The sequence below is a fragment of the Siniperca chuatsi genome, linkage group LG22 (assembly GCF_020085105.1).
Source record: "Siniperca chuatsi isolate FFG_IHB_CAS linkage group LG22, ASM2008510v1, whole genome shotgun sequence".
Taxonomy (NCBI): Eukaryota; Metazoa; Chordata; class Actinopteri; order Centrarchiformes; family Sinipercidae; genus Siniperca; species Siniperca chuatsi.
Genome location: NC_058063.1, coordinates 18997608 through 19025569, shown reverse-complemented (window position 1 = coordinate 19025569; position 27962 = coordinate 18997608). Strand labels below are relative to the sequence as shown.

Here is a 27962-nt window from a genome sequence, read left to right as displayed (position 1 = left end):
AGTTAGCTAAGTCACACATTTTAGTTGAGCTGAAAATTCACTTTGGGGTTGAGGGGATAGGTTAGGTTTTCGCTTCAGGGAGAGAGGAAGAGGAGTTAAACTCATTCTCTACTTTAAAACTAAAGAAAAACAATCAAACCCTAAATAAATATAAAAAAAAAAAATCTACATTTATTTATTCAGTTTGCGTATTATTTTGAAATACCGGACCGGAAGTCGTGCATGCTACTGTGTGTCTTAACAGTACCACTAGACGGGCAGAAGGCTCTCCCGGAACTCTGCAGCCGCATTGGCTCTGATCATTTCAACATCGGGGTTCGGTCCAACATGGCGGTTTACGGATGGAAATACTGATGACAGTCCGAAAGATCGCCTCGATTTGTACGATGGTAAGGAGCTGAGATTCAACTTTCTTGTTGGTATTTGCGCGCTGCGCCTCTGTCCGGTGCATGGGCTAGTGAGCCAGGACGCTAAGCTAGCTGCTATGCTTTGCTAACCTCACAGGGCAACATGATAATAACACACAGGGTTTCCAGAAAGTTGTACAGCTTAGCCTGTTAACAGTAGCTCTCCAGCTCCGCGGATGCTATGGTTTAGTTTAAAAACAGGGTGATACTATGCACAAACCAAGCTTGTTTGACAGTGTATTAGCCAGCTTTGGTTTGCTTGTAGTTTGTTTATGCGAGAAGGGTAGGGGTGACCAACGGGCGAAAACTAGCTAGCTTAGCCCGCTAGCCCAACGGTAGCCCTCTGTGGCTGTTGGGACAAAGTTGCTTGCTCACTGGTCTTTCACATGAAAATCCCAGTTCGGGTCCTTTATAACGTTATAAAATTACAGTCACTTTTTATAGCTGTTGCACATAAAAGACGAGTGAATAGCTAAACATATGTACGGACAGAGAATGTAAACACCTCAGCCAGCTGACATTGCTATCTAATAATCTGTAACTGATGGAGAAATGAAGCATTTCCTGTCATGGGATACACCCCTAATGTTTACTCTATACAAACACTTGGCTAATGTTCAGCTTTTGGTTCACCCTCTTTTTTTTCTTCTTTTTTTTAACCTTGGAGAAGCTCCTATGCTGTGAGTATTTTGTAAGGGTAAATAAAACACAATCCATTCAAAGCTAGGAGAGTGGTGCTTGTGTTTGTTTTTCCTTTTCAATTAGCAATTTAAAAGATTAACTTCTCATACTCCTTTGGTTCCCAGTTAACCGTGAAAGCCCCTTGCTGGGTATTTAGCTCCGCACATTTAATGCTTTTAAGGATTTAAATCTTCAGCAGTCTTCTGCTCCTAAATGGCATTTTAGGAGGCTTTGATAATATGATACTTTAATGATCCTTTTACAGAAATTCTGGATCTAGGATCAGCTATTATGCCAAGACACATCAGCTGGTAGCTTGTTGAGCTTTAGTACATATTCTCCAGTTGACAGCAACCTGTTTGGCAGGTTATTACAGAGAAGTCAAGGCTAAAAAGGTCAGACACTGTAACACTGCTTCATTTGCTCTTGTGGCATTTAATGTGACAGCTCTGTCTTTGTTTATTTTGCAGCGTAGCTACGTCACAGAGGCAGGCAGGGGAGGCTAGAAGATTAACTTCTGACTGTAACTTATCCTCTTTCTACCCGCTGCACCTTTCAGAGCTGACAGACGGTTAGGCAGATGCCACGGAGAAGTCTGCTGCAGTCTTTTTAATTTGTTGGCTGGTGCTGGTGTGTGTGATTCTGTTTGTGTGCGCGCTGAAAGAAGTAAGCTCTTACTTAGCCACTGTGGCTGATAAATGCACAGCGTTTCAAAGACCACACACCAGGTCATGTAACCCATTTAACTGTGAAGGCCAGCTGCATTGTGGCAAATTACCAGCGCCTACTAGCCAAATACTAACAAGCCTAAATATTAGCTGTGGCTGGCAGGTTTGTTCAGTCTGTTTGCCACTTTGGCAGCCTACCAGTTGCTTCCCGGAAGGTATTTGTTTTTCAGAAAATCAATTTAGCTGGTGAGACCATGAAAGTCACTGGTAGGGCTGCACAAAACCAGAGCTGTGCAGTTACACCTCAGAATACATAATGTAGCAAGATTTTGGGATGGCTGTTTATGTTTTCAGAGAACAAAAATGTAGTAAACGGTCAATGAAGATGAGAACATGACGAGGCATTTTGTTTATTTCACTCCAGACAGTCTAGTGACTAGTCATATCACTTAACTGTAATTCTGCATTAAAGACAAATCAGTTATAGTGTAATAATAATAATAATAATGATAATAATATAATCTTTATTTATAGAGCACTTTTCAAAATCCATGTTACAAAATGCTTCACAAAGGCTGCAAAATAAAACACACAAGTCATAAAACCATTTTTAAAGAAAACAGGTAAAAAAAACAAGAAAAACATTTTAAGTAAGTAAAAGACAGTTTTTTTCAAGTAAAATCAGGAAAGTCTCTCTGATAAAAGTATTTTTTAAGAAGGGACTTAAAAGAGATCAGTGACTCAGCCAACCCGATTTCCTCGGGCAGGCTGTTCCAGATCCTCGGGCCCTGACTGCAAACTCTCTGTCCCCTTTAGTTTTCAGCCTGGTCTCTGGAACAGATAAAGGACCTCTGCTCGATGATCTCAAAGTACGAGCCAGCGTGTACAGTACTAAGAGGTCAGAGATATAGCAGGGAGAGAGGCCATGAAGTGCCTTAATAGTAATCAGTAAAATCTTGAAATCTATTCTAAAACATACTGGCTGCCAGTGTAAAGAGGCTGAAGCAGGAGTTATGTGATCACGTTTCTTGGTTCTGGTTAAAAGCCTGGCAGCTGAGTTCTGTACAGTCTGGAGTTGATCAATACATTTTTGGTTGAGGCAAGTAAAAAGGCTGTTGCAGTAATCCAGGCGTGATGAGATGAAGGCGCGTAAAACGGTCTCATTATGTCATCACAGTATGACAGTAGCCAGAGTCCCGAGTGACATCTAGTCTCACAGGCCTGTATTTCCCAGCTCTGTGACCACTTTTATACCACAACTTTAGCTTCCAAATTTGGGCAATATAGACTATTGGATTATTTAATTTATATTTAATTATTTTGATTAGGGCTGGGTCTTGAACCCCAATGCTTATTTTTTATTTTTTTGTACCAACTGAAATGAGTCTGTAGCACAGCTTATCAAAAACTGTCAACTGCTGGAAACCGACTGAATGACTGGTCAGAATCATAGTCTGTAATTGTTCTTTGATAAGATACGATTTTTCCACTTTTTGAGTATTTCTAATTCCGGCTAACTTCCTGTGTATAGACAACATCTAAAACTTTGGCTTCTTTTGTTTAAAAAGGATTTGTTTTTATTTTTCTCATAGTAAGGTATCAAGACTAATTGTTCAGGTATCGGTACCAAATCAGTATCAGCACTAGTATTGAAGACTTTCAAATGTGTGAATGCTTGGTCAAGTTCTTGGTATTGTTTAATTATTCTTTGATCACATATGTTAAGATTTAAATTATAATTTTGCCGACAAAACGGTCCCACCACATGGTCCATTAAGGAGCTGTTGTGGAGCTTTCATCCGCAGCACTCGGTCTTCTTCAGCAGATGGAGTTGCCCAGTTGTCGTTGAATTGTCGATGTTTAAATTTTCATTTTTCAGGACTTCTTCTGAAAAGTTGAGACTGAAAGTTTGTTCTTGACTTTAGAAACAGTAGTTGACACAACGATTTCACCTCAAGGTCCATTTAGTAGCTGTTCTGGAGCTTTTGATCGTATCAACACATCGCAATTTCTTGTTCAGCATATTTTGTTAAATGAGAAAAAGGACTTGTTTATTTTCTTCAAATAATCAAGTATCATTTCAGATGTGATTTCAAATGGTACCCAGCCAGTTGAAAATAAGGGTGTCGAGATGTAAGACAGCAAAATACTTTTCTTCATAACATCCTTCGAGACTGATCATGTCATGATTAATAAACATAATCGCAGTGTCATTTAGCGCTTCCTGTCTGGAATCTAGTTTTCACTAAAGCAGGTGTCTAAAACGGTTTTCAGGCTGCTCTGCACAGCCAGCAGAGTTCAGTTCACTTTCGTTTCCATCAATTCATTTCAAAGTTGTCACTTCAAACCAGTGCTGAAAACGTAAATTAATTCAAGCGTGTGTTTACAGCACATAGTGAACAAATCTTTTTCCAGACAGATATTTGCCTTCCTCTCTGTTTGCATTTCCGACATCAGAAAGCTTGTTTTTCATGTGCACCGGCTGTTTGGATGTTGTGTTGTTAGATAAATAACCTCAGCCAGGCCTTAATTTGCTCGCCTCTTGTTGACTTTACATGGACTACTGTGTGATGATGAGTAATAACGCCGTGGCTCCACTTATGTAGTCATTCACCCCTGAAGGAAAAGCTGCATCATAGTTATTATCATCATCAGCCCCCTCCTCTCTTTGTTTCTCTCTCTCCTGTGTTAAGATAATATTCGATTTCTAGCTCAGACCAAGAATCATCTAGAAGCAGAAAGGTTTTATGATGCCCGAAAGACATGTTTCACTGATGTTAAAATTCACAGCTTTCACAGTCTTGTTACAATCTCATTTTGTTCAGATTTTAGTCATGGTATGCATATTTATGGAAGTAAGCCATTTACCAAAAAGATTTAGAAATTTGAACAGCTAAAGTTGTTTATACTAGTAAAACAGAACCACTGTTTTAGTGTAAATTACATTTGCACAGATTTTTAAACTGCTTCGTACAGTGAAAGTCATGTTTTTGAGAATGATTCAGAAACCTGCTATAGAAACTGTTAAATACATTTATTCTATAACGCAGGAAGGCACAATGGGGACGTTTTTTGCTGATAGATGATTCGTGGTCATTTCAGCCTTAACAATACAGACATGATTTTCCTTTTTAAAAAGACTGCTTTATTGTCTTGTCTTGTAAATTGCCAACATTTCTTCTTGAATTTGAATTAAATGTGTGTGCGTGTGCGATTTCAGTGTCATACGCAGTGTGGGAACTGAGAGCTGAGTTTCTGCTTGTAGTTGGATGTTCACACGATCTTTTTTCTCAGAGTAACCTCACCGTTGATAAAACTTGTGCACAAATTTTATTTAGACATTCTCAATTTTTGTCTTTCTACACATTCACAAACTTGAATTTCAAATTTTTTCAGTTGTTTACACAAGGAGATTTACAACCACAGGATTTGAATTTTCTTTCACATAATTTTACAAGTTAAAAATCCCTTATTTGAGCCAAGTTTTATAACCATCATTTCGGCACAACATCTTTGCACATTTTTTCTGGTTGGTCCTTGAAAGTTTCTTTATAAAATGCAGACACTTATATATATATATATATAAAGGCACGCCTTTATTTGTTTATATATTTTTGTACCAGCTGATAACGCGGTCATATCATGACATTTCCTCTTAGCTTGCTGTTGATGTTTTTAAACTCAACTCAGTTCACAGCTGAGTCATGGGAGGGAATTTGAGGATTTTTGGGCACTGCTGGGTAGAATAACAAAATCAGGAAGTGACCTTTAATAACACATGTACCGTCCACATGTGAAAACAATAGGATATATCTGGCATAATTTGGCTCCTTTACAATAACATTTGAGCCAATTATGGCCTGATATTGATAAGCTGATGGATATAATGTTTGCCCTGAAAACCCAGAAATGAAAAGGCAGTTTAAAGCACAGATAATGTGGTGCGACAATCCAGTTTTTGTGATATTTCTGCTGTCACATGCATTAAAGGTTATATATGTTGTCTTGCAGCAGAATGTACTTTTCAACACAAAGATACCCTTTACATTACTGTAAAGGTTATGAGACTAACAAAGAAACTAGTGGAAATAGAGGAAATGAGGCAGGAAACAGAGCTGAAGCAGATGGTTGACAGTCCGGCAGTGGAGAGAGAAAAAAGAACAGCAAAACAGAAAACAATGAGGAGGAAACGAGGACAAAGGAGGGTTTCTGATGGATAATTTTACCAGTGGAAAATTATGATATTTAACATCAAATATATCAAGGAAATGTTTGTTTTACTGTACTGTGTCATTGCACATTTCCAGAAATTTCCAGAATACCCATTAAATGTTTCTCTTCTTCTTCTTCTTCTCCAGGGCGCCAATGCCTCTGCCTTGGAAAAGGAGATTGGACCGGAACAGTTTCCCGTTAATGAACACTACTTTGGATTGGTCAATGTAAGTGTCAGTCAATAGCACAAATTGCTGCCCCTCAGTTGGTGTAAAATGTAAGACAGTATAGCTTTACTGGTAGGTTTAAGCTTCAAATCAAAAAGCTAAAACATAGCTCAGGGACATACCTTCCCCTAGGGTCCTGTATCTTTCTTTCTCTTCGTGTCTTGCATTATGCTTCTGTTTCTTTTTTCTAGTTTGGCAACACCTGCTACTGTAACTCAGTGCTGCAGGCTCTGTATTTCTGTCGACCGTTCAGGGAGAAGGTGTTGGCATACAAGGTAAGTGATGAGAGAAACACCATAGCTGTATCAACCAGTAGTGTTCCTGTCCTCATGTTTGTACTGTGGACTGGCTTCTCATACTAAAAGAATGCACTTAAATACCCCCCAAAATATAAGACAATACTTTTTTCTGGATATAATGTTAAAAAAATAGGTGTAATATTCAAGGCATAGACATTGAAGTATTCAGCAGATGTTCTCTTTGAATGGAGCGAGGCCCAGTCCTTGACTGTCTGTTTATAATGTGTCTCTAGAGTTAGTCAGACCTAGAGGTGCTAAAGGAAAACTACAGTTTATTACAAAAGGTTTTATTTTCATAGCTTGCTAAAAAAATATGTCAGACAATCAGACACTTGTAACGAGTCAACAGTTTGACCGTTAATAATCTGTAATTGCACAGGAAAACTGTGTGTGCAAATAACTTTGACCAACCCCGGGGGTTTGTTTTCAACCTGTCTGACCGTCTGACCACTCGGGTTTGTTGCCCCAACATGCCTATTTTTAGCAGTGTTGCCACATTACGAGACCTCAGTAATTACTTTGGCCGGTAAAATCTTCTCATGATCGATGGCCGTAGCAACAAAAATAACACCAAACTTGTAATAAACTGTAGTTTTACTGGTTTAACCTAGTTTTTGGCTTGTGTAACACACACACTGAGAAAGGCTGAGCCAGAATCATCTGTGTGCGTGTAGTGGACTGTCGCTGATGATTTAATAAAAAGAGAAATGTAGGACGAATATTTGTGAGTGCTTGTCCTATATGTGTATTCGGTGGCTCCTGCAACATGTTTTGCTGCCACAGTGTGAGAGTGAAAACAAATAGAAAGCGCTCCTCGGCATCTTTACTACAGAAACCAGGACCAAATCATCTGTCAAGCAGCCAAGAATTACCCGTGTCACCACATGTCATGTCATGTCAACTGTCTAAGAAAACTATTCCGACTGCATTCAAGAGCTTGACTGCAGAGTTTGTGAATACATGACTGGTCAACAGAATGAAGAATTAGCTGCACTTGAAAATATACTTGGACAAGCTTTGCAAATGTGGAATTTACAGAATGTTATTCTTTTGATGGAAGTATTTCATGTTTCACTTTTATCTGAGAAAAGGCTTCAGGACTGAGGGCTACCTTATCTTGGGCAAATCTTCCCAACAGGACAAGTCTGATAAAGTGTTTATCTTCAAAAAGTCTTTTTTAAAAAGGGGGTAGTCTTATATTTGGGCCATTAATCGTTCATACTTCAGGTGAAAGAATTCATTAATCTGTTGTTCAATTACCTTAAGAGAGAGACTTCAAAATGCCCTTTAACTGTTTTCTTCTTCAGTTACCTCTCACCCGGATTAATGAGTTAAATATAAATTTCATAGGTCATCAATATCACATTGTGTGTGTTCGTGCTTTTGTCATATCACTCCCATAGATTAGATAAAATGTCAATGTTCAGGCTGGACGTAGCCTCACCTCACCTGTGCTTTATAGTTTTATACATCAGAGAAAGTGAACTGTCTGTGGGTTGTTGACGTCTCTGTGGAGTGACACGTGTGTCCTTCTTTTTAGGTGCAGCCACGTCGTAAGGAGTCCCTCCTCACCTGTCTGGCTGACCTGTTCAACAGCATCGCCACGCAGAAGAAGAAGGTCGGAGTCATCCCTCCCAAGAAATTCATCTCACGACTGAGAAAAGAAAATGGTGGGTATCGCTACAGTATGATATTGTATTGTGAGGAAGGAGAGAGTGATCTTCCCCTCTGGTTAAAGTACTAAAACCTTTCAAATTAAAACACAAAAATGTTCAGTTTGTAGATTTTTTATTTTTTTGAGTTTTCCCCTTTGCAGCTCTGCCAGAATGTGCAGCTAAAACAAATACATGACTTCCTGTGTTTTTTTCAGGAAAACATCTTTCCAACAACAGGTGTTTAGAAATGTAAAATCCGAAAGGTTATTTCATCAGTTATTAGACTGACTTCCTTTCACCGCGGAGCAACACAGACGAGTTAACCGATTGGTGAGGGAGAAAGGGAAGAGGCGGAGAAAAGGAGAGAAGAAGAAGAAGAATAAAAAAGAGGCAGGGGAGGGTTTTATCTCAGCTGAGAAGTCAATCTCACAGCTGAGGAAATAAAATTGTCAGCCAAATCCTGGAGCGGAAAGCAGATGGAAAAAGAAGCAACAATCTTAATTGGCTCTATTTCTCCTTGCCAACACATGCTGATGTTGTTTATTTTCTGTTCTCTATTTCTGCACCCCATCTTCCTTCCCCGTTTCTGCTTCTCTGTGGCTTTATTTACATCCTTCTCTATATTCTTCTTTTCACTTCTCTATGTCTTTATACCTCTATTTTTTCATTACTGTATTTCTGCATTTCTTTCTACATATTTCTCTCTCTTTACATTTGTCCCTCACAGAGCTGTTTGACAACTACATGCAGCAGGACGCCCACGAATTCCTCAACTACCTCCTCAACACCATCGCAGACCTGCTCCAGGAGGAGAAGAGCCAGGAGCGACAGCAGAATGGAAAACTGGTGCAGAATGGAGGGGGAGGAGGAGGAGGGGGAGGAAGTGAGGGAGGAGGAGAAGGGGAAGGAGGAAAGGAGACACAACAGACTTGGGTCCATGAGATCTTCCAAGGAACACTGACCAACGAGACTCGCTGCCTCAACTGTGAAGCTGTAAGTGTCTGCGCATGTATTCATAGCAGGAGTACTGTAGTCTGCTGGCATCTTAATCCTGAGTGACACCAGCGAATTGCACTGAGATATCTGAAAAATAAGTCCTTTTCCATGCAAACTCTGGTGCAGGTTGTAAGGATTTAAGTAATGATATATTTGCCTTGAACTTTTCAAAACAAAAATTCCAAAATACTTCATTACATTAAGCATGAAATAAGGCGGGTAAGTGGGTCGTCTACATCACATGGTTGGCAGTTTGATCCCCACCTCCTCCTGTCCACATGTCGAAGTGTCCATGGGCAAGACACTGAACCCTGGGTTGCTCCCCAGCCTCTGGGGCCAGTGCATTCCTAATTGCCAGTCCCAAGCCCGGTTAAATAGGGAGGGTTGCGTCAGGAAGGGCATAAAAAGCCTATGCCAACTCAAATACGCCGGCATGGAGATGACATTAAGCATGAAGTAAGATAAGATAATATAGAACTTTATTTATCCTGAGGGAAATTGTTGTGCAGCAGTTGCAATACAGTAGGAAAGAGTGCAAATATAAAAATATCAATAAACAGATATCCAAAATATACACAATGCCAAAAATATAAACATGTTTAACGGTAAGGATCACAAGTTCACCTTTATAATATATAAATAATTAGAAATATAAAACAGGCACAAAAGAAGCGAAACCTGAAATAACATAAATAAGAGTAAATACAACATGTTTGGTTTGGGGGCATTTGAAACATAGTCCAAACTTAACCCCATAATTATGGAGTTCTATAGGTAAAGGGGGAGACAGGAGCATAACAAAATGAACTACAACTAAAAATTGTGTATATTTATTCATTCATAATTGTTACTGGTCCCCAGGAAGGACAAAACAGAACATTTTAATGCATTTTATGCTCAAAACAAAGACCATTTGAGTTTCTTTGGACTATGATGAACATAAAATATAATAACTCAAAAAGTTCATTTTCACCTTCTAGTTAATTTATCGAAGTTGGTTCATAGAAAGACATTTATTTATTTATTTGGTTGTTTTTCTGATAGAAAGTTGGTTCTAGATTTAGCTAAAAGGTTTTAAAATGTTTCAAGTTTAGTTTTGTTGTTTCTGTGAGTGCGTCCCTGTTTTGTTTATCTCATGCACATGGGTGACGTGATGCATGGTCCTACCAATGGTTTTCCACTACTCCACTGATGAACAGGTGGCTGTAACTCGCCAAGATATGCAGCAATGCCCCAGCAAGGACAGAGAAGAAGACTGCAAGCTAGTAAACATGGATGTAAACAATGCTGGGTTTAAAAAGAAAAAAGTTTTATGAGGAAGGAAATGCATTCAACACATTTATTAAACCTCAAGGATACAAGTTATGTTTGTATTCAGTGAGTATCACTGAATTTAAACAGAACTTTTGTTTGTTTACAAGAAAACTCCACAGGGGCCCCTTTGATTCTCCACATTTTTACAGTAGGTTTTCCTGGCTGGGCCTTCATCTGTTCATAATGCTGCCTCACAAAACAGCTTGTTATCCTTTTGAAGAAGAGAATCTATGTGACCTCGAGTGTCTTCACTGCATTCATTGCAGGTGAGCAGTAAAGACGAGGACTTCCTGGATCTGTCGGTGGATGTGGAGCAGAACACCTCCATCACGCACTGTCTCAGGTAACGCAGTCATCAATCACCCAAGGGAAATTAGTCTTTTATGCTCACCTGATGTGGAAAGCGATGGGGGGGAAAAAGCTTAAATTTGACATCAGGACTCTTTGGTCTTTTTAAACGCTGTTGATTTGTGTTGATAAATGTGTGTGTGTGTGTGTGTGTGTGTGTGTCTTAACAGGGGCTTCAGCAACACAGAGACGTTATGTAGTGAATACAAATACTACTGTGAGCAGTGTCGCAGCAAACAGGAAGCCCAGAAAAGGTGGGTGACATCATCAGCTAGTTGCTTTTTAATTCCTGCCGTGCAGATTTAGAACTTATTTTTCTTTCTTTCGAATGATAACAAGTAGGGCAGGTCAGTAACTAAACTATTTTGATAATAGATTAATCGTTTTAAGTATTTTTTTTTATTTTTAGGAAAATGCCAAAGATTCATTGGTTCTAGCTTTTCAATTGTTAGAATTTTCTGCTTTCTGCATTGTATATCACTGTAAACTTGAGTACTTCATTAAACATACAGTAGTTGATTTGTCATTATGGAGGTAATGGAGTGATAGACATTGCAAAATGGAGGTTTCAGACACTGATCAAAATCATTAAAGTGGGATGCACAAAGAAACTTTTTGACACAAAGCTTAAGGGGGTTGTTGCTCCACATGGAAGCATGAAAAGATTTTGAAAATAGTTGCTCTTTGCTATGAGAAGCTGTCATCTAAATTACCACTTTGTCTCTACATAGCTGTGTAGGAGTGCTTGTAACCGCAGTCACACAGCTATATGCATAGCCCCACTGCTCTGAAGTTTTTCTAAACGGACAAATACGGCAACAGTTTGTTCCATTAGAAAGTACACCCGAAACCACATCTAATGTTACTATAGTAACCAGTCAGGGCCTTCCTGTTACATTCATCATGGGTTTTTAGAATTGATCTGGGCCAAGAGGTCTATTATTAACTATTGCACGGCAGTCTAACAACCACTGTTGCTCTTTGTCTTCAGTTTCAGCGAAATTCTAACACAGCAACCAGAAAAAAAGACCAAACCAATTGGTAGAAGGTGTCAGTCCAGTGCATCTGCTCACGAGTGCGACCACATGTATTTTTATACATACCAGTCACCGTTTTTTAGCGCCTGCACAGAGTAACATCCATTAGCTTGAAAGGGCCATGCTGTCACCAGCGGCTGCACCTCACACTAACACTGAGCAGAATGCTGCGAGAATGTGAGCCAAAGGTTCGACTAATTTAGGAAGAGCACAAAGCGTCTAAAACACACTTCTTGTTCCTGGTAGGGGGTCTGGAACAGTAATGGCGTCAACATGGAAAGCTTTTAGCTTTTTCTTGGTGACAAATCCCCTTTGCTGCCTGTCTTTGTGTAATTCTACCTCCCTCCTGGTATTTTTCCATTTACCTTTTATAAGCCTCTCTCTTTATTTTGTCTGAAATTTTCTTTGTAATTTACTGCTCTTGAGAGTGTTGAGTGTTCAGTCCAGAGATCATTTCAATTCCAGTTTGGTTCTGGCACTCATCGTATCACTCTTTCTGCTGTGAAAGAAAAAAAATCTATTTCACCAAAGCCTCCGGAACGCCATAAAAACAACTTCAGACTATTAAAAACCTTTCACTCTGTGTCTCCATCAGGATGAGGGTAAAGAAGCTGCCGATGATCCTCGCCCTCCACCTGAAGCGCTTTAAATACATGGACCAGCTGCACCGCTACACCAAACTGTCCTATCGCGTCGTCTTCCCCCTGGAGCTCCGCCTCTTCAACACGTCCGGTGACGCCACCAACCCAGACCGCATGTACGACCTGGTGGCTGTCGTCGTACACTGTGGCAGGTAGGTTCTTCTTTTAACTTTTTAACCGTTTTTAATGTTATGGACTGAAGTGCTGTTAGAAATGTCGTGCACCATGAGCACTTTCCCTAAAGTGGAATCAACAATCAACAATTATGTAGTCTGATCAGCTCCTAAAAACTGAAAGGGTTTACTTCATAATGTTAGTAAATAAAGACAAAGCAACGCTCTGCATTTGTTAAGCTTTATGGGATTTTTTTTATCAAAAAAATTACCAAAACCATTAATCATTTAAAATTGGAATTGATTAGTTTGCTGTCCATCAACTAATATATTAATCAACAAATTTTTAATATTTAGCATGTCACATCCAGTGTTTCCCCTAGGTGTAAACAACTATTACAAATTAATAAATATTGTTTATAGATAAGGGATTTAATCCTCTACTGAAGCTTGGGCGATTTTTTTTTTTGATATTGCAAAACTTAAGACCATAGTCAGTAATTCTGTAATTTCTAATAGCTTGTATATAACAGCTGATTTAATGTGTCGGCTAATAGGCTGCTGTGTGTTGTTTATTATAGCAACCTGCTGCCGTGGATAAAATACCAGATGAGTGTGGTTAACAAGGCACATCTCTCTCATAGCTCTCATTAACTGTTTGTCTTGTATAACTGCATTTATGAAATCATCCTGTCAGAAAGGACATAACGTGGCTGGATCTCTGACCTTCCAAAAAGTATATGGATGTTGTACAAAAGCCTAAAAAGATCTGTAATAAACTTTAGTGAGCTTCTTTTAATATTATTGGAGTAGTATTTTGCATGTTGTGGCTAAAACTACAGTCTTGACTGAGACTGCTGGGAGACCATATTGTCTGCATCTTCCAGCCATCCGTGGCTCCATGTTTATCTTTTTACTAACTTTCCGTTCGGTGTAGAATTGCACAAAATAATCCTGGTGTTCTCTCGTTTTGGCAACATTGTTGAGGAAACGGTCTGCTTTTTTGAATAAGCTTTATTGGAATTGTCAATAGACAAAACCGACCATGGGTTCAGTGTTTATGTTCAGTACAGTGCGAGCATAAAAGTCGCAGGTTCTGGCCGTGTAGAAAGGCCCATTTAAAGCGAGTTAACACAACATACAAGATTAATAAAAACACAGTGTCTGCCCAGCTTAACATAAAAGCTAACTTATCTAATGTTATAAATCCAGAACATCATCAAAATGTAATGCAGATAATCCTTGGACCAAGAATGATCTGTCTGCTATATTTAAACCAAAAGTTTTTAGAACATTTTGATCATCTTAATGAATCTGTTAATAAATGAACAAAGAAAAGTAGTTGAAATCATTAATTAATGACTTTATTTGTGAAGAACTTATTAAAACAAACTTATAGAAGGCTCACGTTGAAAATAATAAAAGAAGATAATAAAACAGTAACACAATTAAGATAAAAACATTATATGTAAACCCAAAGGCAAATTTCAAATGGTGCTGAACTGTTTGTGGTCAACAGTGCTGCGATGTTCAAAAGGTACAGTTTTTTAATTCTTACTTGGGAATAAAAGAAAACCATTAACCATGAGTGTAATGCCTTTCACTAATTATTAACATAATGTCTCACTTTGTTTTTCCTCCTCTCTGTCTCTGCACTGCAGTGGTCCCAACCGCGGACACTACATCACGATCGTCAAGAGCCACGGCTTCTGGCTGCTGTTTGACGACGACATCGTAGAGGTGAGAGAGATTTTTTTCCTCTCTTTTGGACAACCACCTTCAATTGACATTCACCCAGATTCTTTAGTATTTGTTAAAAAAATATAGGCATCTGTTTCATTTGACAGTGAATTGGATGCCTTCAAATACAACCAGTAAAAAGCCCACACATTAAATGCGTAATAGTACTAAATGATTTAGTATCCCGTTCTATACAACACTTACATTCTCAGAGCTGCAGGTAAACCTGTAGCTTTATTTTTCTTAGTTCCACTATACAAAGATGAACTACCTTTATTTCACTGAACATCATGTTATGCTACTATAGAAACGAGTGGAACTGTTCAGGTCTAAACTTTAACACTGTACAAGTGGCATTTCTAATATTTAGGCGTTAACCTTCCCTGTTGCAACTCATCCTCACTGAAAGGAGCAACTGCTGCCCCAAAGTCAAGATCTAAAAGTAGCTGATTAGTTTGATAATGAACTTGAAACAGTTGGAAAGTGACTAGAAAAAATACTGACACCTTGTGTTATTGAAGCTGTTTTTAATCGCCCTTGTTTTCTCATTTTTATACATTTGCATCTGCAAATCTTAAAATAATAACTATTTATGGAGCACTTTACTAAACACAAGTTTCAACAGAATTAAGAGACAACATTGTTGATTAAAAACTACAGAATGAAACGGGCTTTAAAACAAAGCATTTAAAAACGATATGAAACGATAGAAACTGGATAACGAAGGGAATAAGGGAGCAGAATTAAGTAGAATAAAGGTGTACACTATATGATAAAAGTATTTAAGATTTGAAAAGTGATTTAAAAGAACAGGCAAAAAGGTCTTTCTTGGTATTCAACCTCAACTCTGTAATGTTAATTGTGAAACAAACGAGATGCTGAAACAGGTTTCAAGTGAAATATTTTAAAGTAAAAACTCAGGAAACCCAATTGACTATCATATTGCTGTGCCACTTTTAGCACACATCAGACCGAACACCAATCAAAATCCCCATCAGCTGTCCAAAGTTTCCCACCACGTCGAAACCAGACAGGAATTTCAAATAGCCGTCCTTCCAGACTCACAGTACATCCCGGTGCTGTGAATGACAGGCCGACCTAGACACCTTAACCTTTGCTAAATAATGAGTTAAGAGGGATCAGATATAGGAGGGAGGCATGAAAGTATTCATAAAGGAGAAATGTAAGAAGATAAAAGGGGAAAGAAAACAAGAAAAAGTTGATACCTGTTTCAGATTAGAGCCAGGATTAGCCCAAAGCCTTGTGGACAAGATGTGGAATGAGAATAATGTTTAGCTACTCTGTCTTCATCCCTCTTTCCCTCTCAACGTCCCTTCTCATGTAACTACTCTGGTTTGCTTTTTAATTCAAACATTATTCATCCCAGTTATGCAATTTTAAACCAAATGTAAGTTTGATCCGGAAGACCTGGACAGCGCATTGTGTTTGGAAAATTTTAAATATGACAGACTACTGAACTCATTCTTCTTTTAATTTGTACAATCTGCAAGCAGGTGACGCTGATAAGGAACTTGAGCAAAACTTTTGGTTATTATTAACTTTTCAGCACAGTCACTCAAATAAGATTACATTTCTGGTTGTCATGAAATTGCTGCTGGTCCCCTGCAGCTTCTGTCATAAAACCATCTGCTTTCCTCTCTGACGTGGTAACAGGAGAAAACATGGCAGCCTGCATAGAAACAGCACAGTCTTACATCCTTCTAGCATATGTGAAAGCGCTCAGCTAACAGTTTCCCAGCTCCCCTCTCAGCATGCTGCCATCCACACTGGATCTGACATGGCAGCAGTCAAAGATCTAACTGTTTGCATAATGATAGTGATAATAATGTGATGATTTCTAAATCCAAGTAGGGACATTTACCAGCATCTCCAACCCTGCAGCATATTAAAAATATATGAAATCAGAAGTAAGCTATAGCTTTACTAGAACGTAGCATTAGCCAAAAGCCTGATGTAGCTCTTTAGTCATTGGCAGTCAAATACATCAGTACACGGCCAGAGCCTCGGCATGCTGCTGTGTTTCAGCTGGAGCCAAGTAACCTTTCAGTTTTGTTATTTTTCTTTCTTCACGCCAAAAAGAACAGTATGCCACAGCAATCAAGCTATCAGCAGTTAACTGACCGTGCAGTCATGACGGTTAAACGTTCCAGGGTTTGCCAAGTATAATAGTTGTCCTTTGTTTCACTCGCTTTTTGTGACTCGTCAGCAGACTTGCAGTGCTTTGCAAAAATCTCCGGCCAATTGGGAAATTGGGTATTAAGGGAAAACAAGTTTTACAGAAAATCCTCCAAACGCATAATTTTTCTTTTCTCAGTCAGATGCTGTAGATACCTCACACAAGAACTGATGACGATGCAATTCGGTACTAATTGTATGGTAATTAGGAATTTCTTTGAAAGAATGCTTCATTTATTATTGGAAGCTTTATCCTCCATCTACGTTAAATTGTATTCTTGCCTATAGACAAATTTTAAATTTTTGCATGTTCATTTGACTAAAAGTCTCTTCATTTTTAAGTATACCATTTGTATAGCACTTTTCTAAAAACATTTACAAAGTGCTTTACATAAAGTAAAACCCAAAACAGCAATACAGAATAAAATTAAAGGTAAACAGATATAGCTAAAATACACCAACAAACAGAGATACTATTAAGAACAGATCAAAAACTATACATACAAGTTCACAGTTATACCAAATTACATACCGAAGTCCTTTCAAGGAATTATCCTAGGAAATTATTCTGAAGTTATGAACCTGTAAACTGAAGCGTTATTCATTAATCTTTTTAGTAGATCACCTTTTATTATTAGCTGAAAACCTTAATTGTCTGCCAAAGAATTTCTTCATCTATGTTCTAAAACAATGAATTGCTGTAATTAGAAATTAATGTCCTAAGACTTTTGGACAGTAATGTCAAGTTTAAAATACATTTTATTCATATTCCTGACATATTACATTTCACCATTAGATTTACTGTTCCAGACAGCCATCGGTTATCATTCATTTCCATATAGGATAAAAATCAATTAGCTGACTTGTTCAACTTGATTAATCCATTACAGTAAGTCTGCATTCATTTGTTTGATGCAATAAGTGCTTCTTAAACTCCACGCTGCATCACAATGTTGTTGTAACTTTGACAAATCAATGCAGACTTGTTCACTATGATGGATTCCTCATCTCAATCGTGTTTCAGTAGTCTGCTAATAGTAATTAACGGAAACCAATGGCTGTCTGAAAGAAAAATCCATTCAAATGTCTAAAACGCATCAGCATTGTTTGCTAAATGGTTAGTTACGGTCCTTTAAAGTATTTCTATATGGGCCCAGCCTTTACATTCTTTATATTGAACTACCTAATGTATTGTGCAACAAATTACATCAGTCCTCCTTTCTGATCCAAGTATGGCTCCAGTTTAGTCTTGGTTCTAGTTTGGCCCAATTAAACATCAAATCATTGGAGGCATTTCTTGTTTGAGACCTTTTTCCCAATTAAAATGGTTTATTTTACTTGAAATCTCCCCGGCAGTGGAAGAAGTCACCCTGCTGTTTGAATACAGAGGAAACTGCTCAGTCACAGTCATCAAGGACTGATGTTTAAAACTGATCCCATCACCAGTGTAATTTTCCACTATGATGGGAAGGAGGCCCACTCGAACATCTGGTCCAGTGGAGAGAAACTGGCTGAGCGTTGCTAGATTCCGCTGAGTTTGCAGAGTAGAAACTAACTTATAATTTTTTATGGTTTGTGGAGATTTACTCTGTCTGTCTTGCTGCTTTATATTCTAGCTTTTGTTCTCTTTCTTAAACATACTCGATTTTAAATTCAAATTTGGTCTTGGATGAAAACAAAAGCCTCTGTGAAAGTTACACAACAAAGTTCAACAGCACAGCAGTGAACTGAAGGATTTTATGTTGTGCTAACACAGACCATAAAGACCTGTCATGTCTTCAGGTCATCTTTATATGAAAGGTTTACCAAAGTAGTGGAAAACACTGTAGAATATATAATGTGGTGTTGGTTTTCGTTCCTGGAGAAGTTGTGGAAACTAATGTTTAAAACCGTTTGGAGATATGACTTAAGAATAACATGAAGAAGCAGCATGGCTGCTAGTAGATCTATGCATTGTTTTAATAAACATAACAGCTGTGGTTTGTCCATAAATGTTGTTTCTCAATCTAGTCACTTGACAAAATATGAAAAGGATGTTGACTTGTGGTGAAACGTTTTTTGCTCCCTGATATATGATAAATTTACCCATTTTGCACACAAAATGTTTAAAAAAACAACTGAATGCTACTTATTATATATACACAAACTAGTCATGTTACTTTTTGCAGTAAATATATTTATTTTTCATAATGTGCTTTGCTTTCGTTGGTTTACAGGATGTAGTGATTTGAGGCCTGTGTCTGTGTGAAGAGCAGAAAAAGAAATTATCTCATGTTCCTGGGAAGAAAGCAACATTAAATGTTGCTTCAAGAAATAGTTCAACATTTTGGGAAATACGCATATTTTCTTTCTTTCAAAGAGTTGGATGAGAATATTGATACCACTCTTGTCTTAAAGTCCAGAGCTGGTGTCAGGCTGTGGTTAGCCTAGCATAAAGACTGGAAGCTGGGGAAAGTTCACCTACTCACCTTCAGCTTTAAAGCTCACTAATTAGCACGTTGTGTCTCGTCTGAAAATAAACAGAAATGTAACTATTTCTTGGGCGCAGTGACTTGTTAACATCTTGTTATCACAGCGATGTTTGGAAAGAGAGAAAGAGCCAGGCCAGCCATTTCCCCTGCTTCTATTCTTTATACTAAGCTAAGCAGCTCCCAGTTTCAGTTCTGTATTTTCTTCTCGAAAAGAACACATATAAGTGTGTTTCCCAAAATATTGAACTATTCTTTGAGGCACAGCTGCCACCGTATTGTCAAGAAAAAGTATTTTTACTGCAGAGCTATAGGAGAACCCTGCATATGTCTGAAGTCCAATCATTTATCTTCTTCTCTTGTAGAAAATTGACGCGCAGGCGATCGAGGAGTTCTACGGTCTGACATCGGACATTTCCAAGAACTCTGAGTCAGGATACATCCTGTTCTACCAGTCCAGAGACTGAACCAGCCAGCGGTAAATCCCCAACAGACTGTCACTCAACAGAGGGGGAGGCGCTTATGGCTGCCACCGGCTCCGCCCAGTATGCTCACATAAGTTTCCAGGCTTTATTCCCTGTAGGCGGAGCTTCGCACTGGAACGCCGCTCGGATCGGTTGACGTGTTCGGGTCGCATGCCAGCCTCCTGGATTACGACCGTTCAAATCTTCTGAGTCCACATTGTAAAAAGCACCTTAACAAAACAAGATGGCTGAATCTGTAACACTCGCTTTGCACTGGGGCATCAGCTGGGAAAACTGAGTAACGCCAATCCAAGAGGCTGACATCGCCGTGTGCACAGTGGTCCATTTTGGAGGTTAAGGGAGTTTGGGATTGTTGAGACGATGCAGAGTAACCAATCTGCTGTTTCGGATGAGACACTTAAGCAACTTCTGATTGTAATCCTCCTCGTCACGGTAACCATCAGTGCCATCACAGTCGTCTTTAGCGTTTTTTTTTTTTTTGTGTGTGTGCATATTATACCGGGCTAAATTAGCTGTACGCTAACACACAGGTACCATGCGTTCACCCAAAACAACTCCCCAAAAACTAATTTCGGAGACAGAGAAACTAACATCTGACAGCCTTGTTAGAAGTCCCACCTGTCACAACAAAACCTTTAGTGATTGAATAGCTTGAACGTGTACCTGGAGAGCAGCACGGTGATGCAGTTGCTAGTTTGCAGTGTTTGTATCATGAAGTGGTGCTAATAACAGAGTGTTATAGGCAGAGCGTGCCGAGATGTTGACAAATCTGTTAGAAGGGCTCATTATTTTAGTTTTTTACTTAAACATTTCCAAGAATTTATTGTTTTTATCTTAAATATTAAAAATAACTGAAAATTGGAAAAACAATCTAGGTAAAAGTCTTGAGGTTTCTCTATTTAAGCATGTACTTTTTTTATTAATTACATTAAAAAAGGGCCTGGTTTTCTGTAAAAAGCAGGAACATAAAGTCTGGGTGAAAATCTGTTTATCCCAATGCACTCCTTTTTTAAAAATCTACGTGGTCAGCAAAAATTGGTAGAAACCAAAAACAATGAGCCTTACAGATCACCAACAACCCTGTTCCAGTTTGAAAAGGCTAGCTGGCTGAGCAGCGAGTGAAAGCGGCTGGTAAAAGTTTTAAAGTTACTGGTGTGTCGTGCCATTACGGGTGCCACAGCGGAAAAAGTCAGTGAGAGACGAAGAGTGGTCAGGTGTTTCTAAGTTAAACCGCATAAGCTAACTATTTTTTAAGCAAGCACAGTTTCCTTTGCAGTTTTCTTTCAAAGGTTTGTATTGTTTTAACATTTGACATTTTTTAAAGCCAGAATATGCACATTTGTACCATTTTAAAAGTGACACATGTAGAGACAAATACGTTTTCTTTGCTTTAGTCAGTTCTGACATCCAAACTGTCACACTACGTACAGGTTGACTGTGCCTAGTGTGTCTGGTCCTTTTGTTCCTTTTTAAAGCTTTATTTCTGGACAGCAAACTAACACCTCCATACACAGACCATGCTGCAGCTGGCTCAGTACACCTCATAATATCAGCCACCAATCCCACGCTGGCAAATTTTGACTCTGGCTTAAGTGTTTCTCCTGCAGCTGCAGCTCTGGCAGACACTCAGACCTTTTACATAACATGTTTTTCACTCCAGAATCTTAAATTGGAGCCTCAGATATGCTGAGTGATGCTAACGGTCTGCTGATGTGACGCGCGTTGGCTGCTGGCCGGCAACATGGTGTATTTAATGCAGTAAGACTGTCTGATGTGTTTGTCTCAGTTTAAAAATGTATTTGTCTCCTCCGTATCCTTTAAAATCTAATTTAGCACAATAGGAAAGAGTTCAGGTACCAACTTGTACTCATCCTGTTTTAAGAAGCGATTAATTACATTTTTTTTAATAAATTTAATCCAGCTTCTCCAATGTGAGGCTGCTTTTCTCTATTTCTTATCATTAAATTCAAACCCTTTGGGGTTTATTTTCAGTTGTTGTCTTCGTCAGCTCTAGGAATTTGGCCCTTGGCATTTTCTTGGAAATTTTGAAGATGAAACAATACATATTAATTTAAAGAACCAATAATGAATAGTGAAAATAATCAGTAGTGGCAGCCATAACATGGATACATTTTGTCATTTTGTAGGAATACTGGGACACATGGCAAATACTTTTGTAGTAGCCATGAAGAAATATTATGACAAATCCTCCGCTATCAGGTTTTATCTTCTCCTTGAGGTCTTTCACAAGATAATATTTCAGTTGCTCATGAAGTAATTTAATGGTAATAACAGTTTGTATTAATAATACATCAACTCTTGAAGTTGAATGTCTCCAATAGGGCTGCCACTAACAACTGTTTTCATTATTGCTTTTTTTTTTAACTTATCATTTAGTCTATGAAATGTCAGAAAACTGTTTTAAAAAAAAAAAAGCACATCTCAGAGCCAGAGAGATGTTTTCAAATTGCTTGTTTTGTCCTACAAAAAGTGTCCACAACCAAAACATATTCAGTTTACAATGATACGGAACAGAAAAACATCCTCACATTTGAGAAGCTAGAGACAGTAAATATTTGGCACTTTTGCAGGATGAGTAACTAACGATTATCTGGTTATCAAAATAGTTGCAGAATAATCGACTAATCAGTTAATTGACCAATCACTTCAGCTCTAATCTCTAAATGATTGCGAGAAAGAGTCGTATCTTTCTCCGTTTTGATCATCATCAGAATCACCTCAAAAGATCAGACATTAAAATGTTCTTTAATGGGTGGTATATCCTGACACTCCTGAGGTAAACGAGCGTAATTAATGCTTTCAGATAGGTTTTAATTGTGCTGAGGCAAGGAGAAACAGGAGCCATTTTAAAGCCTTTACTCGTTCTCCCTAACTCGAGCCTGCTGCTAGGCAACAGTCTCCTTTTTCACCTCTGTTGTTTTCGTTTAACGCACAAACAAACCAAATGTAGGTTGTTGGGTTTTTTTTTTTTTTGGTTTAGTCTTGTTTTTTTAGTACGTTTTACACTGCCAAGCTCGTAAGACTCGTAAGACTGACTGGGCTATCCCAGATTAACAAGCAAGCTCACCCCGTCACTCTTTGTAACAGTGCTGCAGCTGATGGAAAGTGAATGGAAAATGCTCTCTGTAGCCTTTAAGGTGTTTATATTCTACAGTAGTTGAGTGGCCTGGGCAGTGGGTCAAGTATTATCTGAATGTTAAAATGTACAGTAAAATAAAAATAGGGCTGCTGCTTGACCTGTAAAACACCATCTGGAGTTGGGCACTTCTCAGTAATCTTAAGTTGCTGTCTCTCCTGCTTAGACAAGAAAAGCACTTTTAACAACATTACTACATTGTGAAATTCTTAATTTCCTTTTTAAGTCTTTTATTTTGATGTAGCCCTGATTTAGGTTGGATATCCCGGGGTTTGCGGACAATGTTTTCACGTTTCAAAGTCATCTACCAGGAATGTGAGCTTGCATGTATTTGATTGGCCACCACAAACACCTTGCTGTCTGATGTTGGACTGCGGTCCGGCAAAGGCTGCCACAGCCTCAACAGAGCCCTCTGCCTTGGCACCCCACGGTGCCCCATTCAAATGAATGAGGAGGCTGCGTTTATTTTTCATACAGAGCTAAGGTCAGCTTTAATACAGCCTTAGCCCTGATCCAGAACCGTCTTACTACGTATCATGGCCCTGCACTGCTATCTCCGGACATTTCAGTCACCGAGCGGCTCATAAAATGTATTATCTGAAGAGTAGAAACTCATTGGATGATAGGCTGTCTTCTCAGCAACTGATAAAGATGTGAAAAAAACGACATTAAGCGGGTGCAAAGTAACAAATGATGATTTACTCTGACCTAGGAATGGATAAAAACTTTCTTGTTCAGGGCAATGACACGCAGTATGACAGTCCTGGATCAGGGCTAGGTATTTTTAAAACACACAGCCAGCAAACCCAGCCATGTCCAAACTCATATGTCCTATTTTTGTTATTATTTAGCTGTTAAATCTGTTTATCACAACCACAGAGGTGTTCAAGTTCTTGAACGTCTCAAGTTTTCAAAATGAAGGAAAGGGAGCGACTTCAGATGACGTGTCCCAAACACTTCCTTCATTCACCGGGTGAGGCTTCGAAGTCAACACTATTTCCCGTTCCCGTGTGTGCTGCTCTTAAACTCAACTAATCTAACATGAAAGGAATCTGTTTTGGTGTTAATCCACTTTGTTTCCGTCAGTTTATGGTTGCAAAAGATTTGAAACGCAGGTTATATCCAGGCACCAACAGAAACTGTGGACTCCTGTAAGAGTTGCTTTCACCAAATGATATGAACACATTTTAAGCTTTTTAAGGAAAGTTTCCATTTACCGCAAGTATAAATGAACAAAAACAAGCACAAAAGCGTTTTTATTTTGGGGATAAAAGTCCACAGATTCAGTTCGGAGCTGGTTATGATTCTGGTCCCCAAAACTGTAAATGTGACTGTCATCAACGAGACTGGTTGGTTGAAATTTTTGTCAGGACAAAGTGTTAGAAACCCATGTTGAAACAAGGCTCTGTTTTATTTAAATACTATTAATATTATCATTATGAATGTTTGTTATCTTCGTTTTCTTAAATGTTTCACTTGTTTTTGATATATTTCACTAATTTTACTAGTCTACCATTCTTGTGTAGGCAGCTTTGGATATCTGAAGATTATTTTGGTTCAATTTGGGAGTATGTGACGCGAGATGTTGATGTGTACATAAATACAGATGTTATTATTGGAATATAAATATTTGCTTGCTTGGAATAATCAGCAGACCTAGATCAAAAATGTTAGTGGACGTTATATCTCAAAATACTTTTATTCTGGTAATGAACCAATACGCCTGGTGCTTCAAAAGTAACAAGTCCCACCCATCTGGCATCCCAGGCAGCCTAAACCAAACAGCCCAAAGTAAATTAGCGCATATGTAATCCGACTGGTCACCCTATAGTACACAGAAAACTGTCCGCTTTCATTTACATACACTTACTTTGAAGAAAACTAGAAGTTATCCGTACAAGAAGCTGATTAGAAACTGTTGTGTGTATCACTGTGTTAAAGGAAAAATCCACTTTAAAGGACATGCACACTTGAAAACAAATCAGCCGTTCGTGAGTTGTTCTGTTTGTCTCTCAGCCTGTTTTATAATTTGGCGTTTGATTTAGTTTTTCCTGTGAATAACTGGTCGAATGTAGATGAAGTGGTCACACCTTGAGACATTTTGTTGATAATCACAATGTTGAAGAGCACTAGAAGATGACTATATTCACGAAAACGTTTATTTCAGGTTAAAAAAAGTATGTTTCAGTATCAAGCTTCATATGTGTCTTAAACTTGGAAACTTTTCAATTTTTCAACATATCCGAATTTCTGTACTGATACAGAATCCTTTTTTTTATAACTTACCAATAAGCCCAGGCTGATTGTATAACAGCTGATATTACCTTATCGCAGATGTATTGGTATTGCGTATAAGTCCAAGTAATACAAAATTGCAGTACAGAAATGTCAGAGATATGTAATAACAGCAAATATCTCATTATCGGATTTTTAAAAATAACTAATATTGAAGTTGGTATTAGCCTTAAACATCATCAAGTTTCGGTCAGGTTAAATAACTTATTTTGCTTTGTTTTTTCCTAATAAAAAAAGAAGAAGCTTGTTTTAAAAAAAGTTATTTAACAAATGAGCTGACAATTCTGAAATGTCTCAGTATATATGTATAAGAATAAAATTAACATAAATAAAAACTAAATTAATTACAATACAAGTAAGATTATGATGCAGATCAGACAACATTTGGTGTTAAGTTTCAGTACTTTGAGTACTGGACTCAAAAAGATCTTTACTTTGATACACAGCTCTACCCACACTGAATTAAACTGCTTCTCAACATTGTGATTATTTGCCTAATAGTCTCACAGCTAATGAGTAAATGTTCAATGTATCAAGAGTCTTATTAAGCTCTTGTGTGTCCATCATTAATCAAAAGCAGCACATTCGAGCCTCCTTTGTGAGGGTTTTTAGGTATTATGGGAAAGTAGAAGAGATGGGTTGGGAGAAAGAAACAACTCGTTAAATAACAAAAACTGACATCTGTTGGTGGATTCTTCCTTTAAAGCTTTTTTTTTTCTGTCCTCAGAAATGTCCCTTCAGGGCTTCGGTTGTCCACATCACTCCCCCTTTTCAGACTCACCAAGAATGTAAATGTTTTGAACCTAACATGTGACGGACGAAAAAGTGACTGAATGTGTCATTAACACTTACATTGTCTGTTGCAACTAGTGTGCAAAGTGGCAGCAGCCTCACAGACCCAAACAACTTATTATTTACATTGTACTCAAACAGCTCCACGCCTTCAGAACACATTCAGACTCCTTGATTTGTTGTTATTTAGCAAATTTGTGACATTTAATGTAAACATTAGGAAAGTAAATTGTGTTTTTGCATCAATTTACATAAAACACTCCATTATGGAGAACAGAAAACAGAAAGACCTTCTTTGAATTCATATTCAGCTCCTCGACTCAGGCTGAAGCACAGCAGAAAGGTCTGCTCTTATTTTGGCACCAGCCTCAGACACAGAAGTGTTTTTACTTGGTTTTTGTGACAGGCATTTAATTGGGCCATGAAACTGCACAGAGTCTGAGGCTTTTCGGTTCTAGCTCTGAACACATCTGAAGGACAAAGTATTGAATCCTTCTCCTGCAAGTTGTTTTGTGGGTGTTTGTGGGGGCTGCTGCCGCTGCACACACTGCTGTCTGAAGTTCATTCTGAATACATGTAGATGCAGTGAAGTTTGGGAATAACGGCTGGTTCTGATGGTGTCCAAACTGTTGGAAATAAAACACAAACTGGTTTTGAAGATGGAATAATCCAGACTGTCTCCTGTGTTTTCATTTGTCCTATAACAGCAGGTTTACGTCATCTGATGCAGAGGAGCTGCAGTAATTTTATCAGCCAATCAGAGTCCAGTATTGTGACTGTCCTTGTGATGACTTGTTTCCATTACATGCTATATTTTATGTTGTACTATATTTTAATCCGCACTGCTCTTTGATTATTAGTGTGCATATACTAGAAACATGACCCAATCAGGTATGCTTAAAAAGCCTGCATGCAGATTAAAGTAAGTGTTTGTGTGGTGATTAGGGCCCCGAAATATGAGATTTCGAGAATAAACATTTTTTAAAAAACGTCACGATATTATGAGAATAAAGTCATAGTATTATAAGAGAAAAGTTGCTTCGAGAACAAAATTGATTGGATTAGGTAGATTGGATTACATGTCCTAATTTTCTGACTGGCTGGAACATATGCAACCTGAAAGGAAGATCCGGAGACGCTACTCATGGCTGAAAATACCGCTGCAACTTCCCCTTCATATTTTCAGGGGAATCATTTTATCCATATTTTAATTTACAGATGATGTCATCTCATTATGATATTCTGCCAGAAGGATGATAGAGTTGCACATCAATCAGAGATGAAGCAGTGAACGACACTGCTCTTTTTAGTAAAATGGAGTCGGTCAATTTAACAACTAAAAATGTGATTTTCAGTAATGTTAGTGAACTGATAATAGTCAATATTTATAGCATTTCTTATTCTTTTGTCATTATTCTTGTGAAAAATTCCTCATAATGTGTTACATAATGTGCAAGGTTAATATAAATGTAAAGAATAATGTTCACGTATTGTTTTTGTGCTTGTGGTTGAAGAAGCCCTGACTTCATTGTATTTCCCCCACGTCTGAAACTTCACCCGTGCCCTTCATCATCAGTGCGATGTGCAGAGAGAAAAGAAATGAAGAAAGTGTTGGAAAACAGGCAGAAGCTGGTTCAGTGACAGCCCAGAAAACGAGGGCTTCTTTATAAAGCCTCATTGTTGCTGAAACTTTAGCTTCATTTTAAGGAGTCGCAGGCAAAAAGCATGTTGGGAACCACAGCTTTGAGTTAACAGAGACACATTATTAACTTACCAATGAAGAACTCTGGACTCACACTGACGCAGTTTCCAATCCTGAAATTCTCAAAGTTTCCTGCTGAAAGGTAAGTGATAAAATATATTTAAAGAGAACAAAATTCAAAACAAAATGTATCATCACAGACTGTGGAGAGGATCCAGCCACAAGTGTGATTGTATTTTTACTTTGTCGAATAAGAAGAAGCTGCAGTTGATTTTTATTGTCTGCTCTTTTGTAGGTCTGTCTGAATCAAACAGGGATGTCAAATGGCTGCTGTAAAATTAAAAAACTGCATCATGTAAATGGAAGCAATTGCTGTTGACAGAATGAGAAAGCTTTCTGCCTGTGTATTTGGCATGAGATCATCTTCCCCTGGAGGGTTTTTTTTGGGTCTTCTGACTCATCTTACTGCTTTTCAGATGCTTGTTGCGCAGCAAGAAGTGTGACCAAACTTTTTTTTTTTTTTTTTTTT

General features: G+C 38.3%; 1 protein-coding gene across 1 annotated transcript; it reads left to right on the top strand.

The window, feature by feature from the left end:
* Positions 1-225: 225 nt before the first annotated feature.
* On the top strand, positions 226-26403 carry usp12b (ubiquitin specific peptidase 12b). The gene is made up of 10 exons (XM_044183460.1): positions 226-389; positions 6115-6195; positions 6387-6470; positions 8035-8164; positions 8877-9142; positions 10726-10802; positions 10978-11061; positions 12440-12637; positions 14260-14338; positions 19368-26403. Exons 1-10 carry the CDS (start codon positions 342-344, stop codon positions 19467-19469), a joined length of 1149 nt encoding a protein of 382 aa, XP_044039395.1. The 5' UTR covers positions 226-341; the 3' UTR covers positions 19470-26403.
* Positions 26404-27962: the final 1559 nt, after the last annotated feature.